This window comes from Somniosus microcephalus, chromosome 5 (genome assembly GCF_052327205.1).
Source record: "Somniosus microcephalus isolate GS21.2 chromosome 5, FLI_Smic_1.0, whole genome shotgun sequence".
NCBI classification, from domain to species: Eukaryota; Metazoa; Chordata; class Chondrichthyes; order Squaliformes; family Somniosidae; genus Somniosus; species Somniosus microcephalus.
Window position 1 is genome coordinate 83,523,304 of NC_140991.1, and position 16,784 is coordinate 83,540,087.

Sequence of the window (16,784 nt, forward strand, 5' to 3'; positions counted from 1 at the left end):
CTCTCTCTCTCAGAAGGAGTGGTCCAAAAATGGCTACCACAAAGAAGCCAGGAAGAGCCCCCTTTAAATAGCACCCCCCCAGCCCCACAGCGACTGGGAACCATTCCAGTCAACCAGTCATTGGAAGTGACAGGCAGAAAGGAGGGGGGCGCCACTGAATTTCCGGTCCGGGGCACCCCAAGGGCGTTGCACTCTGAAATGACGTCAGGATCTGCGTGCGCAGCTGAGCGGGCGTTGCAGTTTAGCGCCGCCACTAAATGTCCGCTCAATTTCGCGAGAGGCGCAGGTCTTGCCACGCCCGGGCGCTAGCTGGCTCGCGCCCCACTTATCGCCCTCTTAAGGCGCTAATGGGTGGTGCAACCAACTGAATTTCTCCCCCAAAGTATTTTTCAGACCAATGCTTCTTTAGATCTGCCCAGTCTCTGCTCTCTAACAACCAACCAAGGACAGAATGTCCTAGGATCTTTTTTGGCAATTATATAATAGCAAAGTAATAGACCTCTATGGACAGCAGATCTATTTCTATACTGAAACTCAAATCATAACACAATCAATGCTGTGACTTAGGGTACATGTATAGGTTCCCTTAAATTCTTCTATTTCACTTCACATCATTCAGCCTTAGAAATTTAGCAAAACCTGCCACAATGGTTCAGAAAGTTTCCCCACTGAGCAGCGGAGTCATACAAACCAGATTCAATTCCCACTCTGTGACACAGGCACAACAAGTGGTCTCAGTACCACTGGGTTAAAAATGGGGAGCTTAGTGTTACTGCACCTCACCACAGTCAAGCGACCATTTCTGGAAGTGCACATGTGTGAGCATTGGACAGGATCAGGCTTGCCTGTAATGCCTTTCACAATTTTAAAAACCTATTGACACTCATTGCCAAGATTTACACATGTATAATGCCCACTTGGGTGAGGTACCAGAGGGTAACCAAAGCCATGCGATCATACCACCGGCCCCCACCCTCACCCCATCCCCAGCAAATAGTCAATGCCTTCAATTAAAAATAACAATTAAAAAATCTTAGACCTTAGAGTAGTTTGTGTACCTAACCACCCTATGAACAAAAAATCCTTTGTTTGTATATATACTAAGTATGTACTTACTGTAAGGTAAACAACAAATTCCTGGTACTTAGAATGTTCCAATTTTCCAATGACTAATTGGAATGTGTGTTGTGGTCGATGATAATTAAGGAATAGCGTTCTCTCAATTCCTCCTTTCTGCTTCAGTCTGTCTAGCTGAAGGTTGGCAGTCAGAACTTAGGAAAAGAGAAATTTGAATGTTTTTAAGACAGCATCACAAACCACACAGAATATTATGCTCTTGTATTTCATGTGTGTGTTTGGGGAGCTTTCAGTTGAATAGGTTAATTCCATGCAACTATCCTCAAAGGCAAGGGATAGGAAGGAGGAGATAGTTCAGAAGAACTCAGATAAAGGTCAAGACAAGTTGTCTTTATAAACAATATAAGAATGTAGGGTTTAATTTCCTCTTGTAATGCACTGCTTAAAGCATTTGCATAAAAGGATTTTTTGTATTACTTTAAAATAGTGCACACAAGAATTTTATGCAAATGGTAAAGCAGTGCACTCGCAGATGTGCTTTTAACTATAAATTTCCCTTGACTGAGACTGACAGTGCAATTTACACTTCGATTGTACCAGATTTCTATCTATGTTTGTGAACTGTGTACTTGTGTAATGCTCACCTACTGTATCTGGAATACCATGGCCCGACACAGTTGCAGACACTTTCACAGTGAAACTGTAAATAAAGAAGGGAAAATAAAGATTAGTGTACCTCTTTCCACATATTACAAACCCTCTCTATAGGAACTCCAACGTGTGTAATGAGACAGTTTGTTCAGAATGCTCTGAGGACAGACAGCTACATACGTATGATTAATGATGCTTCCAGGAGGCTAAACATATCAGCTCAGATTTTGCAGTAGAAATAACGGCGAGGCTATCAGTGCTCACCGTTATTAAGGACTAAATTGGACAGCAATTTCTGGCATCTGCACGTGCACAGTTAAATGAGGAAATCAGAAAATTGCTGTCCAAAATGCCCTGTTTCTCCAGAAGCTTTGCAATAACAATATCTCGCCAAGAGACTCTGAATTCAAATACATGGAAGGGCGTGAATTTGCGGTACTTACCTGATAGATACACACGCCAGAAAAAGTTAGGGCTTGTCCTTTCAAGTGTAAGTCAATTTTTAATGGCGTGATAAACAATGTTCCCTGTAATCTGCGCTTTGTTCTGCGCAGCCTGTTTCTTTTAATGCGCGGCCCCTTTAAATTTCTGTGCCTGCGCGGTATTTACAATGGAAAAGCCAGTGAGTGGCCTGCACACGACCTTTCCCATTACTGCACGACCACATGGCCATGCAGCTTAGAGGGAACATTGGTGATAAGTCTTAATTACTGCCAAACAACCTCTCTGGCACTGAAAATTAACTTTTTACAAGTGTGGAATCTCATTCCTTCAGATTTTAATTATTGTTGGAGATATTTAAAAATTCAAAAAATAAAAGAAAATTTAATTTTTTTCTTTGTCTTTCTGTCTCTTCAAGTTCTCTCTCTTTCCCTCTCTTTACTTCACGTTCTGTACATGATTTGACATTGAATTAACTAATCTAACTTACACTTCCTGGTTTAGACTCTACGTGGCTCAGGTGAGGATTCTTCATCCTGATTGGTTAAGGAGACACACTGTTGCTTGTCTTGTTCACACAGGTCCCAGAATCCCTGTCGAGGGCGCTGTGCTGTTTTTATTTCTAATCACCGCAAATTCCAGTGCAAAAGCCCACAGAAAGTCTGTGGGCAAGTGTAAGTATAATGAATGGTGAGCACCGTTTGTTCACCATTGACCACAAAATTCAGGATATTTTGTCTTACTTAAGACAAAGGAGTCTTGAAATAAATTTTGTCTGCTTCAGCGAAATACAAGGGAAATCTGCAAGATCTTCAAAAGACTATTTTGTCCATATTACTACCAACAGAGACAAACAACCCCTGCCTAAGATATATATCCAATTACATTTTAAACAAATAATAGCATAGTGGTATGGCAACTGCACCGCCATAGACCGCAAGGCTTTACAGATGGTGGTGAAAGCTGTACAACATACTATAGGAATTAAACTACCTGCTGTGCAGGATATCTACCCCGAGAGGTGCCGGGGGAAGGCCCTGAGAATCAAAGACACGAGCCACCCCAGCCACAACCTCTTCGCCCTGCTCCCGTCCGGTAAGAGATATCGAAGCATACGGTCTCATACCAGCAGGTTTCGAAACAGCTTCTACCCCCAGGTCATAAGACTCATGAACAAATAATTTATTATTTATTACTGTTATTTTATTTATTATTACTGTATTTGTATTAGTATTTTTATCATTGCTATGCCATATTTATTCCAATGTTGGGAGGACTCGTAAAAATCAACATTTCATTGTGCAGTACACACGTTTGCTGCATATATGACAAATAAAATTGAATTGAATTGAATAGTGCTATTTTGCTGCTACCAATTAAGAATTGAGAGCAGTGGCTGCAGCCATGCATCTTTCATTTTCTGAAAGAGACTGAAGGTAGGCGGGTAAATGGAGTTGAGGTACAGATCAGCCATGATCTAATGGAATGGCAGAGCAGGCTCAACGGTTTGAATGGCCTGCTCCTGTTCCTACATTCCTAGGCAACTTGGTCATAGGCCTCTTAACTCTGCTCTGCACTTGTCTGTAGGAGATAATCAAGATGGGTTGACACAATTCCCATCCAGTGCAAAAGTACTTCCCTTCCCCAGGGTATCTTTTCTTGACATCCAGGTTGAAATTGGGAGCTCACAATGTGGAGAGTTGTGAGGGCAAAGGATTTTAAATCTCTTAAGCAAAAACAACTTTAAGGTTAATTTTTCCCAGTTAGGTTTGACGCCAGTCTTAACAGTCATTACTGTTTTTTTGAAGCCTTAGATAGCTAAAGGAAATACATACAGTAGATGTGGTGTATATGGATTTTTAGTAGGCAATTGTTGAGGTGCCTTTAGAAAAGGTCAGGAATCTATATATATATAAAAAAGGATCCGTCTGTCTGTCTGTCTGCCTGCCTGCCTGCCTGTCCGTCTGTCCGTCCGCTATACACTCAAAAGTTATAGAGCGTACCTACACATATGTTATATCAAAAGAAAGCTTATGATTAGGGGAGTCTCATAGGCATATTTACTTTTTGGTCAGACAAAAATTGTTCGGACAGTATACAAAAAATGTTCAAAAATCCGCTCATTAGTGGTTGACCAATCCTACCGCTCATTAGCGTTGAGTGACGTGATGGTTGACCAATCCTACAGTTCAGTTGACCAATTGGTGCGTCACGGGGGGCGTTTCATTCCGTGTGTGGGCGGGACCTAATCCTGCAGCCTCCCGAAACGTAGCCGCCATTTTTTTCACTGCTTTTACTCAACAGCGAGCGGGGCAGCTGCGGCGGCCCGCCGGAGCGGGAGGTGAGTTGGGGTCAATCGGGCCGGGCCGGGCCTGACAACCGCTCGGCCCGAGACACAGAGCGGGGGAGCGGCAGACAGGTGACAGATGCAATTTAATGCAGAAAAATATGAGGTAATATATTTTAAAGGAAAACCAAGTAGAGTAAGTATACACTCAATGGAACAACACTGAAGGATGTGGATAAACGGAGAGACCTAGGGGTTCAAATATATAATTTCTTTAAAGAGCAGGTACAGGTAGGGAAAAGAGGTAAATAAATTTATATAAAACATTGGTGAGACCACCAGTAGCGTACTGTGACCCACTATAGAATAGACATTAAAGCCATAAAGCATGTAGAGCATAGATTCACCAGGATGACAAAATATATTTATGAGGAGACACTTGAGATATTATAATTGTCACTAAGAGAATGGAGAGAGGTTAGGAGAAATTACTTTACACAGGTATTTTAAATGGAATGCCTTGCCACAGAAAGCAGCTATGCCATCTTTTAAGTGTAAATATGTAGATACATTTTAGAAGCAGAAGAAGATACAAGGCAGCAGGGAGAGAGCTGAGCAGTGGGATTAGTTTTGGATTGCTCTAGAAAAGAGCCGGCACATACACAGTTGACCAAATGACCTCTTTCTGTGCTGTAAGGTTCGATTGTTAAAAATAAAATAAAATTTGGAGGCAACACTTATGCAACAATTTTTCAACTTCCATTTTAATGTACAGGGGGGTATTTTGCTTCTTATTTTCCTTTGTTTAGGTCCCTCCATGTCAGACATCATTCTCAACCAAATATATGACAGGCGACCTGCTTCAAGGTTTTACCAATGCTCCAGTGATTTAAATGACAGGAGGTTTAAAAAAGCACCATGGAACTACTTGGCCTATTTTGCCTTCCTGTCAATGTGATGCAGCACTTGCTCTCCATTTTGATATCCCGCCCCTTGGCGGCTAGATCAAGGTCACAGTAAGGGGAATCATAGATGTGAACTCACACCTTTGTGGCACAATAAATCTAAATGTGACTTATTAATACACCGATAATCAACGTCCCCCATAAGCTGCACTGCATCCTGCGCGGCCTGCCTTCCCCAATACGCGGCCCATTCAAATTTTTGTGCATGCGTGGTACCTACAGTGTAAAAGCCGGTGAGTGGCCTGTGCCGGACCTTGCAGATGACTGCGCAGCCGTGCATTCTGGTGAAACATGCTTTGCTCCAAAATTCAGATTGCAAATTAATCTATGCACTGCAGCTGTATTGTTGCTTACAGGGTGCATAGTTTCATATCAGCCATGAGACTAACAACGTTTGTTCTATGACCATGGTGCAAAAAGCTGCAGCGTATAGAAAGGAAATAGGTGACCAAATACAAATGATGCACATTGCACAATAGACTGCACACAGATCTAGATGTGATGGGGAAATGGGATGGTATCCAACAAATGTCTTTTAATATTTACAAATGTAGCATGATGCATTTGGATAGGGGCCACTCCAAGCACGGGTCCATCTTACAGGGTTGAATAGATCATACAGGGTTGAACAGGAGAAGGATCTGGAGGGGTCATAGTGCATGCTTCACTGGAGGCCCACGGCCAGTGCCGCAAGACTTTCATGAAATGAATAGGGTGTTAAGATGTATTGCCAGAATAATTAAATATAAAGTTATTGAGGTCGAAGATCAGCCATGATCTCATTGAATGGCGGCGCAGGCTCGAGGGGCCGTATGGCCTACTTCTGTTCCTAATTCTTATAAAAGAAGAAATACTATCCTTTCTTTGTATAAGGCCTCATCCAGAATACTGTGCCCAGTTTTGGTCCCCTCACATGGTGGGCCTGTAAAAGGTTCAAAGTAGGGTCACTAGGTTGATGCCTCAGATACCAGGACAGGCTAAGAGAGCTGGGGTTTTTTACTTTGGAAAAACATAGCCTTTGAGGAGATTTCATCGAGATCATTAAATTAATGAAAGGATTAGGCTCGGTCCAAGTGGATTGGCTATTTGAGCTACATAGATTAAGGAGGATCAGGGAACGCAAGTATAAGTTATGAAAGCATAGAGCTTAGATTAGGTTAGAGGTTAGGAGGTGCTTCTTTTCACACAGAGTCATAAACCTCTGCCAGCATTTGCAGTGAGTACAGATTTTCTGCAAGCATTCAAAGGGAGCTGAAAGAGTTCATAAGGGTGGCAAATATATCTATGTATAGAAGGTAGGTGTTGTGTTGTGGTGTCACCCAGATACTGTGGTCTCCTAGGATGTGCTTGATCGCCTTCAAGAGTTACAGAGGATTTTCTCAGAGTTTTTCCCTAAATTGGCCTAAGGTTTGAAGAGATCGCAAAGTCTCTGTTTGAAGAATGGACTCAGTCGAGAATATTTTGTGGACTTTATGGGATTTTTCTGAGGGGATTTTCCCTGTGATGGGATCGCCCTGTGCAGATACATGAAAAGCTGGTTTGTTAAAACTCCAGAGAACGCATGGCAGTTGGCTGTGGCAAAAGAACTGTCAGTCATCCAGAATGTATGGATTCGCCCGACAGTCCTGGAAAAAGGAAGGGGGCCATTGACGAAGGGGCTGAGGACCTTGAGGCACCCGTCAACTTGAACCTATCAGAAAGCCACTCTAATATGCGAAAGCACTTCTCACCTCCATCTCAGAAGAGAAGCAGAACAATGAACCCACTGGCCTAGCGAGCCGAAGAGGAGCCAGTGTTTTCCAACACAAAGACCGAGATATGTCCCAGACTTAGGGCCATTAGTCCAATCACGGAATACTTATGGGTCTGATGATGGCCCATCACTGACTAAGCACCGGAGTGCTTAGAAACAAAAGGATTTTAAAGATTGGCGGGAAAGATAGGGGTAGCAAGACTCCTATAAAGATAGATCCTTTTCCACCATTCTCTCTCTCTCGCTCCACCAAGATCGACCTAACAAGAAGAAGTACCAGAGGAAGAAGCCGCTGAGACTGAGAACCGCATACCCCGCACAGGGAACAGCCTCCGGGCAGTGACTTCCCACAGCTGAGCGGAGTGATCGAGACCGACTGTGTGTGGTGGTAAGCATGGTCTCAAGTGTCCCAAGCCGGTAACCAGATATCCCAGGCGAGCTGGGCGAGGTGTAAGAGCTCAGGGTTTTTCTCAGAAGTGAAGTTTTTGGGCTATTCCGAGGGTGGGAGCTTCGTTTGGTTCAGCCAGGCGAAGGGGTTTATGCGACTGGGTAATTCGTTGGTAGGGGTGGAATTAGAGTCCACCATAGCAACAAGGGAATTACTGCATGTTATAGTCCCCAGTTGTGTACTGTATGTATGTTGTTTGTAACCTGGGTCTTATTCTCCACAGCGACAGTGATTTTGTTTAGTAGTGCATGTTTTAGCCAGTGTATGTGAGACCAAATAATTATAAGTATGATTTTTCACCGAAGCATTCCTGTCCGTGACTTATTCCATTTACAGTCTGAATAATAATTCCCGGGTATAGAACTTCTGTAAGGCGGGGGCGATTCGAACCGTCCGTCTAGCAATTGGGCTAGGATCAAAACCGCTTACAGGTTTTTCTTCTGTTTTTCCCCCCCTCTCCCTGGAGGTGGCACGAGTGCGGAGGTGGGAGGGAGGAGGGGACTGGGGGTGACAATGTGCAGAAATTACATCATGCTGGGATGGGACAGACTCAATTGGTCAGCTGGTCATTTCTGATCCTTTTTCATATGGCTCATAGTGTGAAACACTTTGCAAAGTTCTATGTAACAAATAAATCATTCTACAAATGACCAACCCACCCAGATTTATTCCAACTGACAAATATCCTGCCAATCCGAACCTAACTTCCTCAGTTTGGCAAAATCAGATAAGAATTATTCCCTGTGGTATAGCCTTTAATCAGATGTACTGTGACCATTTTGTTGTGTACGATATATAACTGAAATTTACCTCGGCTGGAACCCACACAGAGTCTACATTGACTTGTGACCTTCATCAATTACTTCCCTTCAGAGGAAACTGTTTGTTACTTTCCATTTACAAAAGTTTAAAAGGCACTCTAGGGGCTGTTCACAGCATTTAGCCTGATTTCCCTTAAGGCAATTAAGAGCGCTGACCCAATTCATTCACCCAGAAAGCACTCCAGAAAGATACAGAAACACCAGCAGCAAGTAACATTTTACCCTGGTGGCACTGCATCATGAGGGTCAGCTTGCCACTGAAATTGGTTATAATCCAATTCCCATATAAATAGTATAACCAAGGTGAATTATAAATGCCAAATGTGTACCAGTGACAAATTTGACCCACCTTAGGCGATGGTTTCACTTGGTTCCTATTCAGCACATCAATATTACCATATTGCTGGGGCAGCTTCAGTAAGCCACACAAACCATTTTTGTAAACTGAGTCTACATTACGGTACCAGGTTTCAACACAAGTGGCGCGTATGATAAAAGCTATGATTGTGTGGATGGACAATATATTTTTTCAAACAGAGCTTCTGTGAATTATTTCAAAAATTAGTCTGTAAATAATACAATTGTTGTAAATTAGTTTCAAACCAAACTCATGAAAAGTTCTGCTTAACCCCTGTTATACTTCATATTCTAAACTAACAAAGCTGCACTGGGTGGTTCTCAGTTTGTTCCATTTTCATGACCAACGTTTGGCTTACCTCTATCACAGAGAAAGCCACTAGCTGCCTCTTCCTTTCTGGCATTCAATCAACAGAATTCCTTTTGCCCATTCCACAAATCCCAAAATGCACATCAACAGACTCTCTGCACAAGGTCCCTGTGGCCCCAGAGATGCTGTAATTTATCTTAGAAGATCAGAAAAGCACTCGCCATTGCACATTTTTTACTAATCATTTTCATGTGTTCCAGAGCACCCTACACAGAATGTATCAGTTGCTATTTTAAAATGGAATTGGGTAATAAATAAAACATTGACTTTAATTTCTGAAAATGATGCTTTCTATGCTTTACTGTAGACATTTCAATCTTATTTACAATGTCTGGTTGTTATCATTTGTTTTTGATAATCAGGTTTCATGTAACAGAACTATATATGTTTTACTGCACTGGATACCTATAAATCTCAGTGCTGGAGTGGGTCACACTCAGCGCTTTATTGCTCAGACATTTAACATTTCATGTCTGACCTTAAACAAGTTGATGTAGCCTTAAAGTTTCGACATTACATAAAATGGCCAAATCCCCAGGTCAAGTGTCAAATGGTAAAGCAAATCGTACGGTGTTAGAGTGTCAATAGGGCAATACCATCCCTCTGTCATTATCACTTCCTTACCATGACACCAAGGTCTCTGATCCCAGCAGCTGGCAGCTTTTATTCTCCGGGTTTATGATTGAAGGGTTCAGGAGTAGTTGAGCATCCACAGTCACAACAGGCCTTGCTCTGTATGTGAAGAATAAAGGTTTTACAGTCTGTGTCAAAGGACACATTGATAGGTTGCTAATGAATCTATTTATAATGCATAGCCACAACAGTGATGTACTCAAGCAAGTTGGCAATGATACCTCTGCAGCTATTCTTTTAAAAGTTCATTATTCCACATCTTTTTCGGAAAAAGCAACAATTCCAGGTTTAAACAACATAGCTGCCTGGGAAAATGCCAAGAAGAATCCTTTACCTTTGTCTAACCTTTTAATAATTCTTATGCTGTCCCATTTGCACAATTGGTTTCCACCGTTTAATTCTTAGCCAATAATGAATGAGAAGGTGTGCATAAAACCAAGTTTTTGCAGCATCATTGATTATTTTGGCATGATATAATGCAGAGTGCTGAAACAAGCACTAGTTCTCTTTTTAGAAAAATGGCACAAACATGCTTTCCTGTTCATTATTGACATATGCCATGCTTATTCATTGTTGCCATTCTCTTCACTGTTCTGCAAGTGAAAGTGACTAATAGACTGTTTAAAAACAGAAAAAAAACAGAACTTAAACTAATGCTGCATTTACCTTACAATGTTGCCACCAATGGCAGCCCGAAGTGCTGTAAGGTAAATGAGGCTGTGCTGCTGCCTCAGGAGGCTCCAAGACCCAGCTAAAAAAGGAATTTTTTGCAAGAGAGGTCACCATCTTGAACGACAGCAGTCCAGGAATGGCAGAACTGTTACACATAGTCACATGGCAGAAACAGCTACAGTACTAAATCAATGTTCTAATTAGAAGGGTTCAGATATGACTGAGTTTTTAAAAAGTAAGTGTGGCAGCCAATCGCAGCATTAAAACTGATTCAGCAACGATCTCATTGTTGTTGTCTGCTCAATCTTATTCATTTTAGCCACTTACCTATAAACCGCAACTTTACTAGCTCCAAAGGCACCAACTATCAAGTCTGTAAAAAGATAATATTTTAATCGTATTGGTACCTTAAAAAACTGGCTAGCACCAAAATTATACACTTTCCAACCTTCAGTAGTATTGTTATATTCAAAAATGAAAAGATACAGTAATGTAACTGAAAATTGTGTTACGCTTTCTTCAATAAATACAAGTAGATCAGGCAAATGGGCTAAATGTGGATGAGCACTTTGGGAGTAATTAACTCAGGCGGCAGTCATGCAGGGATGGCGAGGTGGGTGGAAAACCATCCTGACCTCAACATTGTGAGGCCTGGGAGATTTTAACTTCCTGGCTGGTCAGAAGAGCAGGTAACATGGAAACCTGTAGGAAGTCAGTGGGACCTTGGCAGGTAAGTCCCACGGGCAATTTTAACGACCCACCCTCCTGGTTCCACCGGGCTGGCAGGGTTAAAATCACTCTTAAGCTTAAGGTCCAACTAGAAAAAGTCAGTACCAAAACTAGAATGCCAGATTGAATTAGGACAAATTTTAAAAAGATGAGTGAGCTAGCTGCGGTGAGGTGGAAGGAGAAATTAGCACACAGGACTGTAGAACCCAATTAAAATTGAAGAAGAGGGCCTATATATGCTATAAGAATAATAAGAAAGAAAAACTTAAGGAGTATACGAGATAATGAGAAAGGAGGTTAAGTGTGATAAGGAAAGCTAAGAGGAAGTATGAAGATTTTTTTTTAAAACATCAAAAGGAACACGAAAGTATTTTATAAATATATTAGTATAAAGAGAATTGTAAAAAGTGAGTTTTGACATCTGAGAGGAGAGGATTGTCCTTTTGTAGATAACATCATAAAATGGTAGAGATATTTAATAAGTACTTTGCTTCAGTCTTTGCTAAAAAGAATGTCAGAGAGGAGGTGAATCCTGAAGTGGTTGAGAGCGAGATGAGTGATATTATGATGGATAAAAGGACATTTTTTTTGTAAATTAGTTAAGCTAAAGGAAGACAAAGCCACAGCGCCTGACGGGATATATCCTAGGATCCTGAAGGAGATGGGGAAGAGATTGCAGAGGCCCTTAAAATAATATTTCAGGGCACTATTAAGTATGGATGTCTGCCAGAGGACTAGAGAGAGTGACCAATGTAATATGCATTTTTACAAAGGGAGATAGAGTTAATCCAGGTAATTATAAGGTAGTTAGCTTAATATCTGTGGTAGGAAAAAGTTTAGAGTCTTCAATTAACAATGAAATTACCACATACAGTATCTAGATAAAGAGAAAATAGCTAGTACAGGAAACTCTCGTTTGAACGGCACCTAAATATCCAGAATTCTCTATTAACCGGCAAAATTCTCACTCCGAAAACAACACCTCAATAACTGGCAATGTTGCCGAGTCCAAGTCTCCCGCGGTGGCCGAGTTAGTCAGTGGGGGTAGTTCTTCAAACTGCCACTGCTCGGCTTCTTGGTGCTGTCGGAAGTCCGAACACCTCAATACCCCTGTAACAGGAGTCTGACTCCCACGCTGCCGGTAGTCTCTTCTGATCTGCCATTTTACAGGGGTACTGTGTATCTCCTACGCTGCTGGTAGTCAGTGTATTGCAATACCCTCAACTGGCAGTACTGTACTTAATCAAGAATCTTCCACCATCCATTTAACACAACATTCTGTAGGTGAGTACCCAATTACTGTATACTGCACATTTCTTGATTTTTTTATTTTTCTTTGTTAAAAATAGCCTCGGTAGATAACCTGTTGAACACCATACCTCAAGATTCACGGATTTTTCAATAAATAGACGGAGACTGCAGATGAACAATCAACAGGTGTTTACTGGATGAGGGTATTCTAAAAACTAACAGTACAGATCCCTACTCAGGGTTTATATACAGGTGTGGTCACTGCCGGTACTACAGTATACAGGAGCTGTAAAAGTAGTTCTCCTCTTAAAGGTACATACACTACAATTTCTCCCCTTTTTAGATTAACAGTACCATAACATTCATTTAACAGTTAACACTTTTAACATGCACATTAACTGAAATAGTCCATTTATAAATTCAGTCTTTGGGGCGGCTTCCTGATCCTTTCTGGATAGCGCCTTTCCTGAGTGTCTTGCTCTTGGTGCGGAGGCGATTCTGGCCCCCTGTCGTCGGTTAGTTCATCAGCTTCCGATGCTACTGTTTCTGGGGTAGGTGCTACCAGTATGTCGGGTTCATCACCAGGTACGCGAGACATGGGGTTGACTCGTTCCTGTGACGCTAGGATCCGGTCGACATGGCGTCTCACAATGTTCTCCCCAACATCCACTGTGTACATTAGTGGCCCCTGCCGTGTGCATATCGTTCCTGGTTGCCATTTCTCTGTTCGGTAGTCGCGGGCCAAGACTGGTTGTCCTACATTGAAGCTCCTTGTCGGCTTCTCATTGATGTGCTGGAATTGCTTATTCTCAACATTTCTTCGTACATTTGGTCTGAGCAAATCCAGACGAGATCTCAACCCTCGGTTAAAGAACATTATGGCCGGGGTCTGGTTGGTAGCTGCATGTGTCGCATTTCTGTAGGCTAACAGGAAATTGTCCACCTTATGCTGCAGTGGAATGTCGTCATCGCACATGGCCCTTACTGCCTTTTTAAAGGTTTGTACGAACCTCTCAGCCAATCCATTTGTGGCTGGATGTTACAGGGCGGATGTGTAATGCCTTACCCCATTCCTTCTCATAAATTTCCGAAACTCTTCAGACACAAACTGTGGTCTGTTATCAGAGCAAATCTGCTCTGGCAAGCCATTCCTGGCAAATATGGTCCGTAGGACTGCAATCGTTTTCTCCGTAGTGGTGGAGGACATTTTGATCACCTCAGGCCATTTCGAGTGCGCATCCACTGCTATTAAGAACATTGAGTCCATGAATGGACCAGCAAAATCAATATGCACCCGTTGCCATGGAGAGGAGGGCCACTCCCATGGGTGTAGAGGGGCATGTGGTGGTGCATTTTGGACCTTCTGGCATCCTGAGCAGCTCTTTGTTAGGTCCTCGATTTGTTGATCGATCCCCGGCCACCACACAAGCCCTAGCAAGGCTTTTCATTTTCACCCCTCCCAGATGGCCTTCGTGAAGCTCATTGAGCACTCTCTCCCTTAACTTGGGTGGAATTACCACTCGGGATCCACACATCAATGTCCCCTGGCATACTGACAGCTGTTCTCTTCTGGATGAGAATGCTGGCAACAGTGAGTCGCCATGTGTTGGCCATCCCTTCACCGTCAAATCATATACCCGAGACAGTGTCGGATCATTTCGGGTCTCCTTCTCTATATCCGCGTTAGTTACTGGCAAGCGTTCAATTATAGTTGAATAAAATATTTCGACAGGGTGCACTGCTGGTACTTCCTCCGCAGTAGGCAGTGGCAGGCATGATAGCCCATCAGCGTTTCCATGCTGTTTCGTGCCCTTATACTCTATTTCATATTGGTTCGCCCCTAGAAAAAGGGACCATCTTTGTAGCCGTTGCGCAGTCATCACCGGAACGCCCTTCTTTGGATTAAAGATGGAGACAAGTGGTTGGTGGTCAGTCAGCAAGGTGAACTTCTGCCCGTGCAGATAGTGGTTGAACTTTCTCACTCCCCACACTAGGCTGAGGGCCTCCCCGTCAATCTGAGCGTAGTTGCGCTCGGCTGAGGTTAGTGACCGAGACGCAAAGGCTACTGGCCTCCCCAAGCCGTCCAGGAATTTGTGCGACAGCACCGCTCCAATACCATAGGGTGATGCATCACACGCCAACCGAATTGGTAGTGCTGGGTTGAAATGAGCCAACACCTCTTTTGATGTGATCAATTCTTTGCACTTCTGGAAAGCTCGTTTACATTCGTCATTCCACTTCCATGGTACCCCCGTTTGCAGTAGGGTGTTCAGTGGGTGTAATACTGCAGACAAATTTGGCAAGAACTTATGGTAGTAGTTCACCAGCCCGAGGAACAACCTCAGTTGTGACACATTTTCCAGTGCTGGAGCCTTGACTACTGCCTCAATCTTTTCAGGGGACTTATGTAACCCCTCTTCATCAATAACGTGGCCACAATACGAGATCTGCTTCTGGAAAATCTCGCATTTGTGGCGATTAGCTTGGAGCCCATATTCCTTCAATCTAGTGAGCACCTGCTCCAGGTTGGCGAGGTGATCACTGTCATTTTCGCCCGTGACCAGGATGTCGTCCAAATAACACTGGGTCCCTGGAATCCCTTGCAGGACTTGATCCATTGCCCTTTGCCAAATAGCCGGAGCTGATGCTACCCCGAACACCAGCCGATTGTATTGGTAGAGACCTTTGTGAGTATTGATCGTGAGGTATTGTTTCGAGGCTTCTTCTACCTCCATTTGCAGGTACGCCTGGGCCAGATCAATCTTAGTGAAGCGTTTTCCTCCAGATAGCGAGGCGAAAATATCTTCAATCCGCGGAAGCGGATATTGTACCGTGTGAAGGACTGGGTTCACTGTCACCTTAAAGTCCCCACAGATGCGAACCTTCTTTGGTTCCCCAGGCGTATTACTCAACGACCTCTTCATTACAGGACGATGGGTGTAGCCCACTCGCTCCAGTCCACTTTGGACAGTACTCCTGAATGTTCCAAACCTTCCAGCTCTGCTTCGACGGCTGGGCGGATCGCATAAGGCACCGGTCTGGCCTTAAAAAACTTTGGGCTTGCATTTTCCTCTATTTTGATCATCACAGTTATGCCTTTTAGTGTTCCGAGTCCCTCCTGGAACACTTCTTGTGCGTCAGTTAGCATTTTTGACAGTCGTCCAGGTGTGACGTCGTCATCCTTTTTGGCCTCTACTGTCAGTGCTTGTATGGAATGCCAATCTAACTGTATCTTCCGGATCCATTCACATCCTAGTAGTGGTGGTCCTCCATCTGGCAATACATATAGGTCCATTTTTGGTGTTTCCTTGCCGTTGTATATCACGTTCACCCTTATTTTTCTTTGGGGTAGACTTTTTGCCCCGTGTACGTCTTCAAGACAATCTCTGTATCTCTCAAGGGTATATGTGAGAATAGCCGCTTGTAGTCCCTTTGGTTTATGACTGTTAGGGCTGATCCTGTGTCTAATTCCATTTTCACTTGGACTCCGTCTATCTTGAGCGTGACCCAGATAGTTTGGTGATCCTCCATTTTGATTACATTATGTAGTTTCAGACAACCCAGCTCCTTGCTTCCGGAGTCTGTATCACTTTTCTGTTCGTCTGAACTACTCTCCGTCACCTTATGTACCTTTTTGTATTTCTCCTGTGGAGATTTCTTGCTGCTGGTTTTCTTTCCCGACCTGCAGACTCTTGCTATGTGTCCTGCTTTTCCACACTGTCTGCACACTTGGTCCTTGAACCAACAATCCTTCTGGTCGTGTGTTGTTCTGCCGCAGCGATAGCACTTCACTGTTCCATATGACATTTCATTGGTTCCATATTCTTGTGGTCTCCGTTGTATCTCTGCAGCGCCCCGTGCGGCTGCTTCATGTGATACTGTCATGCTGAAAGCCTTGTCCAGCGTAAGATCCTTTTCTGATAGAGGCCGTTTCTGGGTTCCTTCACTTTGAAGCCCACACACAAACTTGTCCCTTAACGTATCTGCTAGTCCCGTTCCAAACTGGCAGTGTTTCGATAGCTTGCGCAGTTCCGTTAAATACTCAGCATTACTTTCGTCTTTATGCTGGTTCCTTTTGTGAAACTTAAATCTTTCTGCTATCAGCAGCGGTGTGGGGTTTAAGTGGTCCTGTAGGATTGCCACTATGCTTTCAAAATCCTTATCCACTGGCTTCTCTGGGGTTACTAGGTTTCGCAGTAAGCCATACATTTTTGCACCCATGGAATTCAACAATACCAGTGCTTTCCTGGCATCTGGCACTTCATTCGCCTTGCAGTACACTTCAATGCGTTCTACATATGTCGCCCAATCTTCGACTTCATTGTCGAA

At 43.2% G+C, this 16,784-nt stretch overlaps 1 protein-coding gene across 1 annotated transcript in view; it reads right to left on the reverse strand.

The window, feature by feature from the left end:
* Nucleotides 1–16,784, reverse strand: part of itga8 (integrin, alpha 8) — a 291,754-nt gene that overhangs the window by 166,101 nt on the left and 108,869 nt on the right. Inside the window, exons 14-17 of the mRNA XM_085987920.1 lie at nt 10,803–10,848; nt 9,795–9,902; nt 1,722–1,777; nt 1,117–1,271 (exon numbers count right to left, since the gene is read on the reverse strand). Of these exons, the coding sequence (XP_085844046.1) occupies nt 1,117–1,271; nt 1,722–1,777; nt 9,795–9,902; nt 10,803–10,848 (365 nt within the window). The remainder of the gene's footprint in view (nt 1–1,116; nt 1,272–1,721; nt 1,778–9,794; nt 9,903–10,802; nt 10,849–16,784) is intronic.